Here is a 13,822-nt window from a genome sequence, read left to right on the forward strand (position 1 = left end):
GAAAGAAATCTACCATTTTGCCAACTTGAGGAGAAGGAATGAATAATCCAATTGGTCACAGACGATGACTCTGATGCAGTGATGTCTTATTAACCAGAGGGGTTACAATGGTAAAGGCTAAACATCCAGTTTGGTTTCGTCCTACTTCTCTCCTGTCATACTGGAAAGTGGATGGTACGAGGTTGAGGAAGGAAGGCAAAGTCCTCCCCCTTAAGGCTAAACTCTTGCATCCAACTCAAATTTATCCATCTTCTGCACTGGGGAACTGAGGGAAGGGGTAAGTACTGGGCACATGTCCAACCAACAACAAAACTATGTTCCTTTTTCCCTTTGTGTAAAGCTCCTTCAGGTGTGTGCAGAGGGCAGAGAATAGGCTAGGCAAGGCTGTATTTGGGCTTTCTCAAGGTCTCAAGCCAAGTACCCTAAACCTGTATCTTGCTTTCTAGTCCTCTCATCAGTTCTGAGTTAAGGTTATTCCTCCACTCTGTGAAACATCACCACTGTTTTTATTCCCTGGGGTAGAATGAAAAATGACCCACAAAGATGTTCACGTCCTAATCTCTGGAACCCAGGGATGCTAACTTATGTGGTCGAAGGGACGTTGTGATACGATTAAGTTAAGCATCTTCATATTGGAAAATTATTCTGGATTATTCCAGTGGGTCCAATGTAATCACAAGGCTTTGTAAGAGGGAGGAAGAAAGTCATAAAGAGAAGATGTAAGGATGAACACAGAGATGATGGTACATTTAAAACCACTTATTTAGGATATAATTTTGACTTCTCTATTAGAGGCTCCAAAATAACAGTGGCTAAAATAGCATAAAAAAAATGGAAGCAACCCATTGCCTATCAATGGATAAATAAAATGTGGAATGCAATCAAATGTTATTCATCCTTCGAAAGGAAAAAATTCTGACGCATGCTACAACATGGATGAACCTTGAGGACATTATGCTAACCTAAATACTCCTATACAAAAAAAGATATATACTGTATGACTCTATTTATATGACATAACCAAAAAGTCTAATTCATAGAAAATGAAAGTAAAGGGATGGGGTTTTTTTTCCAAGAAACTTAAAATGTTTAATTTCCAAACACATATTTTTTGACAGAAAAGAATAAAGCAAATTATCTAAAATCCTTCAGCCATATGAATATATTACACAGGGAAACAATTTTAGAAGAAAAGCAAAGGGAAATATAAGTTAAAATAATTGGGCTTTTAAAAAAATTTTATTGAAGTATAGTTGATTTACAATGTTGTGTAAATTTCTATCGTACAGCACAGTGATTTAGGGACAGATATACACACATCCATCCCCATAGAGATTTATCATAGGGCACTGAGTAGATCTCCCGGTGCTACACAGCGGGTCCACTTTGATCATCCATTCTATATACAAAAAACACATGGAACACTTTCCAGACCTGCATGTCATCCTTGCACAGGGGCCATGCTAATCTCCTCTGTATCATTCCAATTTTAATGGAATGGTGATTGTCAGACCCTGGGGTTATGGGGACATGGGGAGGTAAGGCTGCTTAGATGTAGAGTTAAATTTTGCAGGATAAAAACTTCAGAGGAGTTCCTGTTGTGGGTCAGTGGTAACAAACCTGACGAATACCCATGAGGATGCGGGTACGATAGGTGGGTTTAGGACCTGGTGCTACTGTGAGCTGTGGTGTAGGTCTCAGAAGCAACTCAGATCCCCTGTCACTGTGGCTGTGGCATAGGCCAGCAGCTGTGGCTCCAATTAGACCCCTAGCCTGGGAACTTCCATATGCCATGGGTGTGGCCCTAAAAAAATAAAAAATAAATAAATTTTTAAAAAGGAAAAAAATTCTGAGATTGGTTGCACAACTATGTGAATATACTTAAAATTAGTAAACTGTACACATAAATGGTGAAGATGATAAATTATATGTTATGGGTATTTTACTGCAATTTTAGAAGTTTTAAAATTATTTTTCTTTGAATTGAAAATAAATAAACTGGACTCTGCAGAACTTTTGGGGGTCTCAGCTCCTTCCAGTGCATTACTCTGTGTATCTAGAATGACGCCCTTGTAGGCACTCTCAGAGATGGCTGACCACTGAGGCTGCCTTCCCACCAGGTGGAAGGGAAAAAGGAGAAGGAAGCACACATCCTCCTTTCAAGGGCAGGTTCCAAGTGTTAAACATCCTTCTGTGAACATTCTATTGGCAAGAACTTAGTCACAAGGGAATTCAGGTAATGTAGTCTTTAGCTAAGCAACCAGGTTTGGACTAAAATCTCTATTGTTATAGAAAAAGAGGAAAACATATTGAGGCTACATAAGCATTGTTTTCCATGGGTTGGATGGTCCACTAAATCAGTTCATGTACAGCTTGAAACAGCCTTAAGATGAAGATAAGTTTATCCTCACTAATAAGAAGAGGAAACTGAGCTCAAAAATTTCAGTAACTTGCAACAGGAATGTTGTAGAGTTTACCACAACAAACAAGAGTTTGCTAACCAGACTTGTCTTACACCAGGGTCCAGTTTCCACTCAACTGCTTCCCTCTATAGAGCCTACTATAACTTTATCCATTTTGATCCTGATTTTTCCATTCCTTAACTTAACCAGGGTCAAAGAAAGTTAATGAATATCAGAATAATGGAACCACCTTTGCTTTTCCAGAGAAAGTCCAAGCTGAGATTGACAGGGTGCTTGGCCAATTACAGCAGCCGAGCACAGCAGCTCGAGAGTCCATGCCCTACACCAACGCCGTCATCCATGAGGTGCAGAGAATGGGCAACATCATCCCCCTGAACGTGCCCCGGGAGGTGGCAGAGGATACCACCCTGGCTGGATACCACCTGCCCAAGGTAGTCTGCAGCTTCAGATCTCCAAATTACACTTTTACAATGATAGGAATCTTAACTGGAAAAGTGACATGTATTCTTGTTCTTGGGAATCACACAGGGGGGAAGAGATATATTGGATAAAATACTATTTTTTTTCCATATATGATCTTTGGAAGCTAGTTCAACTAGGTATTAATAAGTATTATAGAGAGGAAGAGGGATTCCTAAGTCAAAGCCTGGCTTTTCTTTGTTATGAGATTGCTCAGGGTTTTACTACCAGATATGTGTTGTGACTCTTTATGGGGATACAGCAAACAGTAATTCTCAGTCAGACTTTGCCATGAAGTTCAACTTTTTATCTTATTAGATATTCTAACAGGACTAGGAATGTGCTAGAATTAGTTTGGAAAATTCTGCTTCCCAATCCTGGGGAAATAGAATATTGAAATATGAAGGGGAATTTGAGACCACCTGACCCAATATCACATCAATGCTGGAGATTCTAACATAATATCCCCACAGGTGTCCTTCCAGCTCTGACTTACAGCCCGTGATGGGACTATCACCTCACAAGGGAAACCAAGCCAAGCCTGAGCAGTACTAAGTATCAGAACAGTAGAGATAGGGACCAGTGCTGATTCAGCAGTGATTATGTACCATGGACCATACAGGCTCTTTCAGAATGTCTTGATCAGTCCTCAGAATATCCTATTACTCTCATTTTATAAATGTGGAAGCCAAGTCTCAGAGAGTGATTAATCTTACATAGGATCTCTCAGCTGTATAGTGGCAAGAGTTGGGTTCCAGAAGCAGAGCTACTCTGATTCCCAGGTTCATATTTTTTGTACTGCACTGTGTTCTCTCCACAGGAGTTGCTTCGCTTTTGACTTTATAACAATAGTTTTCCCTGGGTCCCTGTTAAATTCCCCACCCCTGTAAAGGAAACTCTGCTCTTACTCTGTCCAGGGTACAGGCAGGCAGCTCTCCTGTGCCCCCTAGTGTCCTCTCTGCACACTGCATGTTTACCCTTCCTGTGCTTTCTCACCACCTTGGTGGTGGGCCTCTGGGGGTGCACCCTAATTTGTCAAAGTCCTTCTGTGTGTGTGGTACTGGGAACAATCTCAAGAGGCAGAACCACAAGTACATACCCATTGGACACCCTTTGGTCACCACCTCTTCAGTGCCAGGAAAACCACCTGTTCCTGAAACTGTTGCATTCAGTATTTTCTAGCTAATTGACCATCTTGTTGATGAGATCTGAGTTGTAAGTGATTTCACAGGTTCTCTTTGCATTTTTATAGCAATTCATGTAGCTCAAAGGAAACAGTCCAGCTCAAAAGACTACTTTCTATTGCAAATTTTTAACATCTGCCTGAAGAATCCTGGGAACCTGGAAGAGCTGTCATTGATTGTATGTTGTAGAGGCTGGCAGCCATAGCTTTGATGTTAAATGACCTAGTTCAAAGCATGGTTCAGCCTCCTCCCACCATGTGAGACATCATATTCAACCTCTCAGAGCTTCAGTTCTTTAGCTGAAAACTTGTACTTAAACCTCCCTCATACGTTGTGGTAAAATGAGACCATGCACATGGAACAATCCATCTAGTGCTTTGTATAGAAAGTACTCAAAATAGCAGTTATTATTTTTTATTATTTCAAGAGATGTTTGTTATGCACCTAAAGTGATCAGGTATGGGAAAACAACCGTGAGGAAAATAATCATGCAAATTTATAATTATAAACAGTGTTAACTGCCCAAGGGGAAAAAAAGTCACTAGTTTATAGAATGATGCAGGTTATCTGCAATGGGGAGTGAGAGCAGGATGGGGCAGAGAAGGCTTCCAAAAGGAGATGACATTTGATCTGAGGATTAAAGGAGGCTTCAGAGCTACCTCACTGACAAAGTGGGGAGGAAGGACATTCCAGCAAGGTGAACAGCATGTAAAGAGGCCTGGAAATGAGAAGCCTGATGTAGTGGGAATGCAGGCAGGAGGAGTGGCTCAGACAGGGCTCAGGTGATGTGTCCTTGATCTAAGGGAGATGGAGCTATTGAAGATTATGCTTCAAGTTCTAGGTGTGGAGGGTGGATGGTATATTGGTGGTATATTGAATTGAAATAATATACAAAAAACTCTGCTTTCAGCATGTGGAACCCAATGGAAGGGGCAAGAGAGGATACAGGCCATAATTAGGCAGCTATTACAGGAGTACAGGCAACCAAGATAGTCACCTAGACCCAGGTGGCAGTGGTGGACTTAAATAGAGGTGACAGAATCAAGAGAAATTTCAAGTAAAATGCACCAGCCTTGCTAAAGATTGGATGAAGGCAGACTGAGGGGAAAGGAAGCAAAAAGGGGGACTCCTGGGTTTTTTGCTGTGTCCCTGGGAGGATGCTGGCTCCTTTTCTTGGGTAAGGGAATCTATTATTAAACCTCCTGGGGACTGCACTAGACATTGGAGGGAAGAGAATGGAGAAACAAAGACATAGGAGAAATTTTTACCTGGGAAGAGCTGCCATAGTTATCACTTCCCGGAGAAGCTGGGTTAATTTTGGTACAGAACTGACAGGCCCCAGTTACATTATTCACTCCTTTGATGCACACATATTCCCTCCATGTCCTGCACTGACATGTAGAGATCCACCTGCAGTCAAGAGTAATCGCACCTCCCTGGTAGCATTCCCAGCAGACAATTCCAGTCCATCATTGTAGCCATGCATGGCATACAGCAGGGTCCTAGGGGTTGGGCTCTGAAGATGGTGGGTTGCAGTGAATGAGGGGGTTCAGGGTACTGTAGCCTTGGTGCGGGAGACCTGGAGACTGACCCACCTTTGCACAGGTGTGTTGTGTGGGTCAGATCTTGCCTGAGTCTTTGCTGTCTTTTCCAGGGGACGATGGTCATAACCAATCTGACTGCACTACATAGCGACCCCACAGAGTGGGCCACCCCAGACACATTCAATCCAGAGCATTTTCTGGAGAATGGAAAGTTTAAGAAAAGGGAAGCCTTTCTGCCTTTCTCAGTAGGTGAGTGGCAGTAAGTAAGAATGTGGGAGTCCCTCTCTCATCCCTTCTTCACTCTTCTCCCTGTGGGGCTTTGCTTCACTTCAAAGGTCTCCCTGCCCAGCCTGGCTCCCTCTTGCTGTTGGTCGTTCCCAGGAGTCCCTGGGCAGAGCATCACCAGGACTGATGCCCTTACTTCCTAAGCCTCTGCTTGACTCTGATGGAGATTCAGCTTCATGTTATTCTGGTCCCAAGAACACTGGGGACAGAAGCTCAGACCCTTCCTGTTGTCCACAGAGAAGATTGGACCTTTGCCACTTGATAGTTTTTAAATATAAGTTTTGGGGTCTTTTTGTTTGTTTTGGTTTGTTTGTTTTTTAAGACCCACCTACTCACAAAGAACCAGGGCCAATTTCTAAGAAGGTGGGGGAGGAGCAAGGAAAGGGGCTGCTTGCTTCTCATTATGGGCATCAGTAATGACTCTTAGTGCCATGGTAACTAGGTAGGACTAGACTCTGCAAGTGCTCCCTGAAGCAGTCTTTTTGCTTTAAATTCTAATGACCCTTTAAAAATCTAGTTAATATGTGTACCTGGTGCATAATTTGAAAGGTATGAAAGAGGATGAGTTAATACCTGCCTCTCATGCTTTCAAGGCAGCCACACCTAAAGGGTGTTTTGACTCATGACATTATTAAATTGTTGAGAAAATATTTTAGTTTTCCAGGTATTGCGTTAGCAAAGTTGCAGAGATCATTTCAAATAATTTTCCAGTTTCTTAATTCTTTGAATATTTCCTGGGCATCTATTATGTGTCAAACATTCAGCCCTGAGGATGTGACATTGAATTAAGCAGAAAAGAAAAAAAAATCCTAAGAAGAATATGTTCTAATGTAGCCTGACAAAGTTCAAATTCCAGTCACCACGTTGCAGATAAAGAAACTGAAGATTAGCTGGATCACCATGGCATCTAAAGTCATCAAGCTTCTGTGGCAGAGCTAGAACTCAATGTTAACCAGGTTTATCAACAACTAAAGCTTATGCTTTTCTTAGCAGTGTCTCCTAAAAAGGTAAGTAAAAGCTACACTGAGCTGACACTGTGAATTTTATAATAGTTCTCTTATCATTAATTTAAATTAAATATTGATTGGTTTTCAGAGACAATATCATTTCTTTGATCATGCCACTAAGGCACGGAAAGGGAGGGACGGGAATGTCAACTCATTTAGTTGTGATCATTCGTGCTGTAACACACTGTCCTGAGTGTATCTGGACTGATTCTGATTGGATCTTTCTCTTTCTTCCTCTGCTTCCGAGTCACCTTTGCTCACATTGGGCAAGTCCCTTCCTAATGTGAAAGCAGACATGAGATGTAGGAATACCTTCCAGTCTCCTGTTTACAAGAGGTTCACGTTTTCTCTTACAGTACACAGTTTCAGCTGTGTTTTCCAAGTATTATAATTATTTTTGCCTCGATGGGTTTTTTGCAATTGAGTGTTGGAACATACCCATTTAATTGCAAACTTCATTGGCACACGATTATCTCATTTAAGTCTTACAGCCACCCAGTTATTAATAGTTAGACAGGAAATGGATCAGTATCTCCTTTCTTAATATAAGGAAACTGGAAATAAGAATTCATATTGAAGATCATGTGCTCAAGGAATTGGCAGAACAGTCTTAGACTCAAGTTTTCTTAGTTCTCATCTAGTGCTCTTTCTTGCACAATTAGAATGTAATTTATTTTCACATTTACAGGCCCTTCCATTTTAAGAGTCACTGGGTTCATATCCTATATATATATATCAGTTATTATATTGCTGCATAACAAAGGTGGAAAATGGTATGACTTAATAAGTATGTATTATTACTCACAAGTCTAGAGCTGAGCAGGGAAATCAACTAATCTTGACTGGGCTCTCTTGCCTCCTTTGGAGGTCAAGTGTCTGGAGCCTGATCCAGGATCACTCAGATGGGACAGGGGGCTCTATTCCAAGGTCTCGCCCATCCTCCAGCAAGCTAGCCCAGCTGGTGCATATGTAGAAGATAAGCTCCCACAAGGGAGAACGGAAGCACACAGCGCCTCTTAAGGGCCAGGCTGGGAACTGACAACCATGACTCACTGCTTTCTGTAGCCCATGAGAGTCATAAAGTCAGCCCCAGGTAAAGGGGAAGGCAGAATACTATAATTTTTAATAAGAGCTGTGAAATCACATTGCAAATGAGGTAGTACAGAAAAGGGAGGAAAATGGAGCTGTTGTTGCAATCAGGTGGCCTTACTGTCTCTCTCTCTCTCTGCCTGAGAAGAATGAAATTCAGACAAGGCAAGCAATTTGGAAATTAACTCAGCTATGCCAGAATGAGGCCTTGCCAACAGAGCAGGAAACAGAAACCTGAAAAGTGCGGGGTTAAAACGTCAGCACCACTGTCGGGCTTTTTCCCACCACACTCCCTTCTTTAGTGTACAGTTGTTTATCTCACTTTTGGTCCAGAAAAGTCAGTCAGGGATGGAATTAGGACACGTGCACAATTCAGGTGGATGGCAAACCTATTTTTCCTCATGTAAGTTTTTCCTCCTAGGTGAGTTCCCACTGACTCAGCAGGTTACAAACCCGGCTAGTATCCATGAAGATGCAGGATTGATCCCTGGCCTTGCTCAGTGGGTTAAGGATCTGACATAGTGGCTTAAGAATCTGGTGTTGCCATGAGCTGTGGTGTAGGTCGCAGACCCGGCCCAGATCCCTAGTGTCTGTGGCTGTTGTATATGCCGGTGGCTGCAGTTCCGATTTGACCCCTAGCCTGGGGGAACCTCCATATGCCAGGGTATGGCCATAAAAAGCAAAAAATAAAAATAAAATTTAAAAATTTAAGAAAGGTTTTCGGAGTTCCTGTCGTGGCGCAGTGGTTAACAAATCCGACTAGGAACCATGAGGTTGCGGGTTCGGTCCCTGCCCTTGCTCAGTGGGTTAAGGATCCGGCGTTGCCGTGAGCTGTGGTGTAGGTTGCAGACGTGGCTGGGATCCGGGATCCTGCGTTGCTGTGGCTCTGGCGTAGGCCGGCAGCTACAGCTCCGATTAGACCCCTAGGTGGGAACCTCCATATGCCGCAGAAGTGGCCCAAAGAAATAGCAAAAAGACAAAAAAAAAAAAAAAAAAGGTTTTCCTCCTTGATCCAGCAAAGAAGCAGACAGCTTCCTGAAAGGTAAGAGGCTGAGTCCTCTTTTTTTCCAATAATAATAATAATAATAATTGGATCATAGGAGTAAGACTAGGAAGAACTTTTCCCCAAAACCCAAGGCCAATTCTCTTATTTTACTAATGAGGTAATTGACCTGGTTATTTACAGATGTTCAGCAGGTGCACCAAGGAGAAAGTCCACCATCGTGTAATCCAGGCTGAAGCTTTGAAATCAAGTAGCCCTCATTTTCATGATTTCAAAAGTAAATTCATTCTAAATGTAATAGTTTGCATTAATAAACAAGGAAGTCCTACTGTATAGCACAAAGAATTTTATCCAATCACTTGAGATAGAACATGATAGAAGATAATATGAGAAAAGAATGTATATATATATATATGTGTGTGTGTGTGTGTGTGTGTGTGTATAAATGAGTCAGTTAGCTATACAACCAAAATTGACAAAACGTTGTAAATCAATTATAATAAAAAACAAAAAACAAAAAAAGTAAATTCACACTTCCTATCTTACTGGTATCTTTGCTCATCTACTTAAGGTAGTTAGGAGAAAGAAAATTTCACATGTTTGACAAGTAAGAAATGATTAGGTCAGTAAGAATAAAGGGTTTGCTCATATCCCAGAGCTGGTTACTGATGGGACTTGTAGTTTAAACCTGCTACTTGAATCTCTGAGTCCAATTTTGTCACAGCATCTCGATTCTTCTAGCAGAATCTTAAGTATTTACAGTACAATCTGATCTGGTACCATTAACACATTTCCTCATGTACTATATGTGATGGGTAAAAAGATAAGGATGGGGGAACAGAGATGAATAGACACACATTGGGGGAAACTCAGACACAAAATAATATGAGAATGATATAATTCTAAAACATGTTTACATTTATTAAACATTTTCGCTGATATTTTCTAATTATATTTGCTGAACAAGTTCTTACAAACAGAGGACAAAATTGAGGCATGCACACTTTAACAATTAACGAAGAATATTTCATTACAGGGAAAATGCAAAGTAGCAAAAACGGTGCATATAATTAACCACAGAGATAATGCCAGTGACTGTGTGCAGGAGAATCCTGATGAGGGCAGTGGGGATGTTAACAAGCGTTCTGTCGGGGTTATTGGAATGCAGACATCTTTCACTGTGTTAACGCTTTTCACAATTCTTTTTCCTTTCTGCAGTGAATATGTATCACTAGGGAGAAAGTTATTCAGACCCATACAAGAGAAACGGAGGTAGAGACCAGTGAGGGCTGTTGTAGCCCAAGTGGGACAAGGAGGGCATTTAGGAAGGGGAGGGGGCAGTGGAGACCTGGAGTGGGGGTCAGAGCACAGTCTGATGAGAAGGGGCCTGCCCTGCAGGAGGGGCCATGGCAGAGAGAGTCCCAGTCATTAAGGAGGAGAACCTGACACAAGGAAAAGATGCCTTACACTTGAGACACCTTGTTCTGATATTGACTTGCTTATACTTTGCAACAGTTTTAAGAATTGAAAAACTTAATGCAGATTTTTAGATTTTTATCTGCACTTGTGTTTTGTGATTGGTAATGGGTTTTGGAAAGACTTTAGGCTAAACACCACTCTCCAGTCACAGTCAACCCAGGCCCCTCCCTTCCTTCATCTACACCCTGAACCTTCACACCTGTGCCTCACCTGCCTGCCCCTGAGGGCTCTGGAGTGTGTGATTGTGGATTGATGCTTTCTGGGCTTGGATGAACCCAGGTGGTTCTGATCAAATAAGCCGAGTCCATAAAGCCCCAGGCCCAGCAGGCCCGCCCCAGGCTCGGGCTTTGCCAGACATGGTAGATCTCAGTCCTTGCTGGGCACAGACACCACCAGGAAGGTAACTCCTTTTACGCTTTTGTCTTGCAGGGAAGCGGGCGTGCCTTGGAGAGCAGCTGGCCAGGACTGAGCTGTTCGTTTTCTTTACTTCCCTTTTACAAAAATTCTCCTTCAGGCCTCCAGACAATGAGAAGCTGAGCCTCAAGTTCAGAATGGGCCTGACCCTCTCCCCAGTCACCTACCGCATCTGTGCAGTTCCCAGGGCATGAGGTTGTGGGGGGTGGAGGGGAAGGAAAGCAGGGAGAATGGGCACCTCCCCCAAGGCAGGGGCTCCTGCTCAGAAGTGAGGGGACAGCATGAAGTGCCTCTGAGCACAGGTCCTAGGAACTGCACTCAGAAGAACCTGGATTCAAACCCCAGCTTTGCCATCTCCAGTGTGGCCCTGGGCAAATCAGTTATGATGTATGTGATTCATTTGCCTTTTCACCTGGGAGATTTAAAGAGGATCATGATTGCTTCTGTAAAGGAAGAACTGCAGTAAAAATTGGGAGAAATAAAAGACTTTAACTGGTTTGGAAACCATAAAGCTCATCATAAAGTCATAGCTGTGATCTGCCTCCTTTCTGCTTCCTTCCTTTTGGGAATTTGCTTCTTGCCTGTTGAGATGGTTTGAGTCAAAATGGTGCCAAATGGTCGATAAGAGAAGTTCGACCCATTGCAGCCTCAGTGGTTGGCCAGAAAGAATGTCATGCTTGGTAGCACTGTGGAGGCTTCTCCTGCTTCTGCCTTAGTTGAGTCCCCCAGGAAAAAAGCAGGGCAGGTAGTGTCCTGATTTATAGGCAGATTTCTACGAAGAAGCAGTTTCTTTTGTTCACCTAAGGACCCATGACCATGACCTTGGTCCCAAGACCAAAGAGAGTGTGACCACAATTAACCAAACCTAGAAAGCATGTATAGGGAGCAAAGGTGGAAATAATTTCTGTCTTTAAGTTGCCTCTTTACCTTAAATCCTCTCTCAGACATTTATATCCAGCCATTTTATATCTGATTTGACAGTGTGGTACTTATGGCTTTTCTCACAATTGGATTGTTGGCTTTTGACTGACAAGTATTCCCAGGTTAAAGTCAACTAAGCAATGTTAGAATATTTTATAGCAGGAACCAGAAATGCCAGAATCCTGCTTGATCCTCCTGTGTGTGGTTCCTGATGGGGGGGAAAAAAGTCCATAAACTGGAAAGCTGGGTACCAGTGATAATTCATGGGGTTTTGTTGCCAACACCAATATGAATACACACAAATCTGGTAAACTGGAGTAAACTTTGTAGAAGATCCTTTTCCTGAAGGCAGTTAGACCTAAGGAATTGAAGTAGCTCAGAACCAAATGAGCCATGAGGACACGAGGCTTTTCTTTCCTCTTACTTGGGATTCATAGGAAAGCCAATTCAATGTAAAAAAAGATATAGAAATAGGAATGGAAGAAGGGAATGTAGAAGGGAGAAAGAATGTGTTTGTGTTTGGCTGGAAGTAGTCTGAACTTGTCAGGGAGAGCCAAGAGAATGTCTGGTAAGTGGTTTGTTTCCTAAACTGTGGGAGGACATTTGGTCTAGACAATAAAGTGAAACCTCAGATGCCCAGCAACATCTACTTCCTTTGTAAACTCCTGGGAAGTTGCAACTCTAGAAAGCACCCCAAATGATATTTCTAGAATAAAAGCAATCAAATCAGGCCTTGAACTTCTGTAACATCTGAGATCTTGTCTTCTTTCTCCCGCGGTCAAATCATCCACGTTGGAGACTGATAAATTGGCCAAATTACTTTCCATTATATGCTCAGTCTCCTCATCTATAAAATGAAGGGCTTTGTTAAGCCATCTCTGAGTTCCATTTCTCCTCTGCTGCACATTTTCATTGGTTCCTGAAGGGAAGGCATTTATCTACTCCCTGTGGAATAGATGGAAAACCCCTGGCACTCATCCTGACCTAATAGATGCAACTGAACCCAGAGCCAAGTAGAGTGTGACCACAATAAACCAGAAAGCTTGCAGACATGACTGGGAGTAGTTGAAATTTCTGGTCATGTAAAATGTCTTTTTCCTTTTTCAAAGTTCATTGGAGAAACTCTAAAATGTATTTCCATCCAAGTGTAAAATAATTCTTAGCTGTATTTTGTTGCTCTCTTATTCCTCATCTATTTTGGACGCTCCAGAGCCCCTCTCTCTCTTCCTTTGTGTGACACATAGTGTGTCAGCACATGACATGTTCTGTGGCATCATGGACAAGGCACAGATTTTTACCACAAAGCAACCCAGGCGGTGGGTCTCTCCTCCACCTGTATCCTGCTGAGACAGACAAGCCCATGCTGCAGTGTCAGTGTCACATCAGGTTGGAGGTGGAAGACCTACAAGCAGCTGAGGAGCAGGGCACTCGGGAGATCCTAAGTTGTACAGAGTGTGTCCAGGTTGGGCGTGGCTGGACCACATGCTCCAGGGAGAGGCTCCAGCAGAGGGGCCACCTCCCAGAGCCCTGTATGTTTACAGACAGGAGGCAGGGCTGGCAAGTAACTAAGTGACAAGGACATAGCTTCCTGGTTGGGTTTCTATGTTAGACCAGGGAACCCCAGTGCTCTACCTGTTCTCCCCTGGAGCCAACTGAAGCTGCTTGTTGCTAAGCTACCAAGAGGGAAGGGGAGGCACTGGGAAGGAGTGTCCAGGGTCTTGGGTTTGTCTCTTCTCAATTCCTGACTGTGACTATCAGCTAAGCATTTAGCCCTCAAGCCTTTGTTTTCTCCCTCAGATACATGTGTCTGCAGGCAGAAACCACACTCTGGTGATGAGGGTATAAATCCAAACATGTGATCCTATCTCTGTAAGCAGATTGATGGCAGGGGACTTAGTAGACTGCAAGGGACAGAGTAATTTTATTCCTACCCCCACCCTCTCTTCCACTCTGTAAACTACTCCTTTTGTCTCTGAACGAATTTTCAGTAGGGCAGGCCCATCCCTTTTCTGGT

The 13,822-nt window shown here is 42.8% G+C and overlaps 1 protein-coding gene and 1 non-coding gene across 4 annotated transcripts in view; one reads left to right on the plus strand and one right to left on the minus strand.

Moving 5' to 3' along the window:
- The window catches only part of CYP2J93 (cytochrome P450 family 2 subfamily J member 93), a 30,419-nt gene extending 19,005 nt beyond the window's left edge, over nt 1-11,414 (plus strand). For all 3 annotated transcript variants that reach the window (XM_084964906.1, XM_003127961.7, XM_084964907.1), the window contains 3 exons: nt 2,667-2,854; nt 5,721-5,859; nt 10,903-11,414. In XM_084964906.1, coding sequence (XP_084821032.1) covers nt 2,667-2,854; nt 5,721-5,859; nt 10,903-11,081 — 506 coding nt within the window. In that variant the 3' untranslated portion in view covers nt 11,082-11,414. The remainder of the gene's footprint in view (nt 1-2,666; nt 2,855-5,720; nt 5,860-10,902) is intronic.
- On the minus strand, nt 1,411-1,515 carry LOC146402928 (U6 spliceosomal RNA). Its single transcript, XR_014808671.1, has one exon. It is a non-coding gene; the product is annotated as a U6 spliceosomal RNA (small nuclear RNA).
- Nucleotides 11,415-13,822: the final 2,408 nt, after the last annotated feature.

This window comes from Sus scrofa, chromosome 6, assembly GCF_054392235.1.
Source record: "Sus scrofa isolate SSC_HxYL_T2T_F1_AM1 chromosome 6, Sscrofa_HxYL_maternal_Yorkshire_Landrace_v2.0, whole genome shotgun sequence".
Classification (NCBI taxonomy): Eukaryota; Metazoa; Chordata; class Mammalia; order Artiodactyla; family Suidae; genus Sus; species Sus scrofa.